General features: G+C 39.5%; 1 protein-coding gene across 1 annotated transcript in view; it reads left to right on the top strand.

Annotated features, from left to right (window-relative positions):
- Nucleotides 1-5,912, top strand: part of klf5l (Kruppel like factor 5 like) — a 27,036-nt gene extending 21,124 nt beyond the window's left edge. The window contains exon 4 of the mRNA XM_023430884.2: nt 2,235-5,912. Within this exon, the coding sequence (XP_023286652.1) occupies nt 2,235-2,413 (179 nt within the window). The 3' untranslated portion in view covers nt 2,414-5,912. The remainder of the gene's footprint in view (nt 1-2,234) is intronic.
- Nucleotides 5,913-6,196: the final 284 nt, after the last annotated feature.

The following is a 6,196-nucleotide window of genomic DNA, read 5'->3' on the forward strand; positions in this document are numbered from 1 at the left end:
CTTTGGACCCCTTGCTTTGCTAATGGCTGTCACTAAATGATTGATGGCCAATAGCAGAAGCTATCTAATCAGCGCTAACAGGGCCTATGCTGGTAATGAGCGCTTAATGACCCAAACGACCGAGGACAGTAACACTCCCTCAAATCTGGCTCATAGAAAAGTTTCCTCAAGGATTTTCTGCCAAGGACACGACTTAGAAATGACGTTTTGTGGCATTAAAAGTCCACAGGATAACATGCAAGTCCAAAATAAAAGCATACTTCTTGAAAAAGATGTAGGACACTGAGCAAACATTACAAAAAGAAAACCAAGAATTATTCTAAATGTTGAATAAACCAATGATAAGTCCAGACTGGATCCTTCATATCCTGGAATGATGATTTTTCCAGAAATAGAATGAATAGACATGAACTCTCTGGAAAGAATAAAAAACCGCAGTTTGAGGAATCTGGCTTCCGTGGAGTTTGATTGTTTAGCTATCTCCTTTTCAGTTTTGTTTGTGCTCATGCCTCACATTGATTCCCAGACATTAATTTCAACCTCAGCTATGAAAGATGACATTTTTTCCTCGTTGCACGCATACCAGCCTATTCAACAGAGCTTTTCGTCTTTGTTGATGATTAGCTCGCTGTTCAGCAATAGCACGTTGTGGCACAGCAGAGAAATGCCAATGTTTGGGTGGGGTTAGGGTAAGCGTTGTGTTAAATGTACTCGTTATTGTTCAGTACTTTGAATTCCCATTTTTCCCATTTTCTCTTTTTGTACCTTCTCATCCAAAACCAGCTTATAATTATAAAACAGTGGGATATGATTTATTTCTTAGATGAGCAACAGCACAGATACAATGAGCAAATGGAAGCGTTGAACATATATTTTGTTATTTGTCAAAGTTTTACTCTAAAACAATGATTATTATATGAAACAAAGGTTTCCTTTTTAAAGGTCCACCAGTCAATATTTCTTAAAGGTACACACACACACGCACACACCTGGCATATTGGCAATTACACGAGTGAGCAGGAAATTCATAAGGTAAGACATTAGATCCCTTCTCAGTAATTTCACATAGCAAACATCTTGCAGCTGTGATGGTGTGTTTAGAAATCCTGTGACTTTTGTTTGTGAATGAAACAACGTCGTCCTCTGTTCATTCATGTAAAGACATGAGGAGAAAATTTTTCTTCTTCCCTTCCTCACTTTTTTTTCAGTATTAAGGAAAGTGTGTGTGTGTGTGTGTGTGTGCGTGTGTGTGTGTGTGTGTGTGTGTGGCACCTGACCCAGTAGTTGATCCCATTGTGTCAGATAGCACACCATGCAATTTTATCTCGCCATTCAGCTTCATGGAAAAGAGCGCAGTGTTTACAGGAGGGAGCCGTGAAAACCACAAGCATACAGCGTCTCGCCCCCACGGCTAACTGCCATTTAAAAATGCCTAAACACTGATAACCCCCACACATGTTGTCACTCACACTTTCTGCTTTAACTGATGTGTTTTCTGGTGAAATGACATTATCTTCACAACTTCATTTACAAAGTGATTCCTTTCATTAAATAATGTCGGTCGACATCAGTACAGCGATCCAACAGGGCAGGAATAGACAGGTTGGCAAAACTGCAAAAATAAGACCTAGGATGTGAAACAAAAACGTGTCAATCAGGAGAGACTTATAAGAGGAATGAAAAGCAAACAAAGAATTTGAAGAAAGATTAAATCTATTATCAACAGCAAGAGTAGACTTTGGCGCTTAGACTTAAGCACGGAGTTCGAAGGTTGGGACGTCTTTAGGTGAGGGAAACTTCAGATTGGAGGGTTTCGACACAGTTTATAGGAAGTTACTGAAAAGCACTCGTCTCCTTTGTCAGAAAATCTCATTCAGAAGAATATAACCAAGGAGGTTGTGAAAAGTTTCATTAACATGCAATGTTGTGTTTGACTAGAAATAAAACCATCACATATTCTGTATGTTTCATGTAAGAAATACAGGCATTTTGTTGTTGCTTAACATATATACAAAGCCTCCAGTATGGTCTTTAGAATTAGTTTTGACTGCCCTTGTGATGTTACCTGGACTAATGAACTGGACACCTGCTGGATGTGAATCTGGCAAATCTTGGAAATAACATTGAAGAAGAAATATAAAGATATTAAGAAAAAGAAACAAAAAATGATATTTTTATTGAAAGAAAATGCTCTGTTCGTTGCTAACACCTCTGTCCTCTTCTCTGTCTTGCAGGTGAGAAGCCGTACCGTTGCACATGGGATAACTGCGACTGGCGTTTCGCCCGGTCAGACGAGCTCACCAGACACTACCGGAAACACACCGGGGCCAAACCCTTCAAGTGCATCGCCTGCAGCCGCTGCTTCTCCCGCTCTGACCACCTGGCCCTGCACATGAAGCGTCACCAGAACTAGCACGGACACACCTGTGTGTGTGTGTGTGTGTGTGTGTGTGTGTGTGTGTGTGTGTGTGTGTATATATAAAAATATATATACAATCACACACAAAGAGTTCAGTATCCAAACATGACAGCCACCTGAACCTAACACCTTTAATCAAGAACAGATAAAGAACCAAAATCATCCCTGCGTGCCCGTCTTTACTCTGGTGCTCCTTGCTAACATAAGCCGAGTGATGGTTGGCATCTAGCAGTATCCAAAGGTTGTTATACACAGGTAGATATTTTTGGACAGGTGAGAAGCTTGTGAGGAAGGATCACATCCTTATTGATGCACCTACTTGTTGGTCAGGGTCTAGATTGTTCAGTGGATGGATTATGGGAGATACAGTGAGTTGTCTCCTCTTCCTCTCTGGCGGGTGAAAAGAGGATCGAGGTGTAACAGGGAGAGTGTGGTAAACACTGGGAATCAAAAATAAAAAAAAAACTAAAGGTGATACAGGCGAACTGGCCTGTGATGTAATTAGCTGCTCTGTTGTCCAATCAGCATTTATGGAAACAGGGAAATTATGTCCATTGCGAACATAACATGGCTGTATAGCATGCAAAATGTCGTGCTGTTTAGCTTTAGAGCTTCTCCAGGTTCTCATTTTCTCCTGTGTGAGATAGTGCTGATCACCTGCTATCGGTCAACACGGTGTTTGCCGAGGTCTCAACACCAGAGCTAATCATCTTCCAGGGACTCAGAGATGATTTTGGTGTTCCCATCTCTGAACAGTTGAGGTGTGTTGATTTAAAACATGCACTAGTCCAGCTCATATACATACATCCATGTTCACATACACACTTTACATTCATTACTTCCTACAAAAACTGCAGTCACTGGAACTGCAGTATGGATCTGAGACTCCTTCTTAACACATCCTGGACACACTGTGTTGTCCCTACAAATCTGCTGCCAACTTCTTCACCATCAGCACTGTCCTGTCACCATCTTTTTCCATTTTGAGGTATGAACTTTCAAGGAGAGGTGGAAATGCCTCTGTAAATATTTGTTTATAAGTGTGCATATGTGTGTCTGAGAATACAACGAATGTATTGAGATTATACTTGACATCTTTTTTTCGTTTTTCTTTTTTTTTACATTGAATGTTAATATGAGTAATATTCCATCTTGAAACTTCCTTGCGATTTGCCTCCCTGTAAGGGCCTCAAAAAAAAAAAGTATAAACAAATAATAACAGACACAATCAGAGAACTCTCCATGGAAAAAGTTAACGATCGCCTTGCGTAATACCTGTAGTAATACCTGTCGAGCTCAGAGCAACTTGCCAATGTTTGTATCCATGACATTACCCGTTGCCAGGGTGACCAACCTCCTTTGATGACGGTTTGCGGTGTGCTTGCAGTTTCTATTCAGCTCTGTTTTTATCCCCACTTTTTTTTCTCTCTCTCTCTCTCTCTCTCCCGTATTTGTTCAACACTTCAGCTAAAGAAAGGCAGAGATGGGTGGATAGACTTCTTATGTAATCATTCCTGATTGTGGTGAATTAGACTCTCACAGATTGAAAAGGCAGTCCTGTTAAGCAGATGAACGGCAGGTTAACGTGAACTCGGTTGCATGACATTACCTGGTACATTGCGGCCCCTGCATTCTTTATGGGTTTAAGGAAGTCTTCTCCTCCAGCTGGGAATGCCCACACATTTTTGTGCAGTGTTGTAGCAGTAACATTTGCCAACAAAAGGATTCACAAGATGAAAAAAAAATGCTGCACAGTACAAAGAGTTTCATTCTGTGAACTGAAACTGTCATTACGGGGGGAAAATATAACCAAGGAATGGTTTGAGAATTTGATAAAATAATATATTTACCAACTGCATGATCAACTTTATAGTTTAGAGGAATTGACAGTCATCAACCACCTTTTCTCTTTTTGGACAGAGATACAAACAGTTTGAAAATAGTGTTGAATCTAAACCTTTCCAGGGTAGGGCCTGTGTATATTCTCATTTGTCCAGGTCATAGTATCCTAAAGGAGTTTTTTTAAATCGAAAACAACTGGACTAGGTTATTTGTCTGGGAAGACGTTTCACCTCTCATCCAAGAGGCTTCATCAGTTCGTGTATCTGACCAGGCTAGGACTGGTCCTACTTTCTGGTGTGGAGACCCAGGTATTTAACCTCTTGTGGGCGTTCACAAGGATGATGACTTTCCAGGGTAAAAAGGTTATTAAAAAGTCCTTTATAACAACTACTATATAACAAGTATTTACTCTTCCAGCTTTTGGACAAAGTTAAAGCTTCAGCTACAACAGCAAACCAATGCAAACGTGACACTTTTCCAGACAGCTGTCAGAACAATGATTGAATTTTTAACGTCTTCCAGTGGACATTGTTAAGGGATCAGTAACATGAAGTCCACAGAAATCAGTCCACAGTCTCCACTGATCAGAGGCAGTGAAGTTATTGTGGTTTGATATTTAATCAGTCAACTGAATCAAACATAAACCACTAATTGAATTAAATCTTTGATGTTGAGGCCCCCTACCTGATCTCACCTTAGACTCTTTTCTTCTGTCTTCTCCTCTTTTCTAGCGCTTCACTGTGAGTAAGAATAATAAGTTAACACAAGATGTGCAGCCTCAGTGACATGGTGCATGTTAAAGTACATAATGTTTGTACAAGTGATGTCATGTCGTCTCTAATGTCATTCAAGCACGTCATGGAACTGGATTGTAATTCATCCAAAAACTAGCTCCTTCATGTATTGCATGACATTTATCCACGAAGGGAACCTGTTCAATTATTGTCAGACCAGTTCTACACCTATTGAAATGTGCCACCTATGGAAATGGAAAATAACAGCAGCAGCACTTTGTAACAGAAAATCTAAAATGCATTCGCACTGTCACAACTGGGGGGGGGACTCCCATTGTGATACTTGTTTCCTGTAGGTGGCACATTACTGTTTAAATTGAAGCAGCTGCTACTCTCCATGCCAGTAGATGGTGCAGATCAGATCACGGGAACATGCCATGGCGACTGAGGCTGTAGGATCCACCCACTTTGAACTTCACAGAGGTTAAAACAAGCATGAAGCATTGATCGCCTGATCTCTGTTTACCTACAGGAAACACCATCCTGTTATTTCAAAAACTTTATTTTTATTCTTTATTCCCAAGGAAACAAGTTCTCTTTCAAGGAGGGAGCACTGACCACCCACTGTGTACATAACTGTAGTTTTAGTTTCAACAGAAGACTTTGTAAATATTTGTTTGGTTTTATTTCCTATAATAATATTAATATTTGTTTGTTTTTTTCTTTTTTAACTAATGGGATTTTAGATCAGTTTTATGTGAACGCCTGTTTAATTTTTTTTGGTTTTTTGATACGTTGTGTGTAAGAGAATTTATCAGTTTATGTAAGATTAATAAGAACAACAATGTTTTGTTTGTTTTTTTTCTGTTTGTTGAAGATGCTTCAATGAGATAATAAAAGGATTCATAAAATAATAATGGATTGTTGTCTTGTTTCTTTTATCTGTGGACACATTTTACACCCTAACTACTTAAAGTTTTCAAAAATACAAGTTTTTAGTCAAAGTTGAGACGTAAATAATGAGATGAAAGACATTTTTAAACAAGCTAGGGTTAGGGTTAGGGTTCAGATTTGGATTTGAATTATTGTGTAAATTAAGTACTAGATGTCACTCACCAGATGAATGGAAGGAAGCTGTAGTGAGAGGGTTTGGAGGGCAGGAAGTTTCCAAAGCTCTTCTGCTAATCTCCTTTCTTCCTGA

The sequence above is a fragment of the Seriola lalandi genome, unplaced genomic scaffold (assembly GCF_002814215.2).
Source record: "Seriola lalandi dorsalis isolate HSWRI2012SDOR001 ecotype SW California unplaced genomic scaffold, Sedor1 jcf7180002054914, whole genome shotgun sequence".
Lineage (NCBI taxonomy): Eukaryota > Metazoa > Chordata > Actinopteri > Carangiformes > Carangidae > Seriola > Seriola lalandi.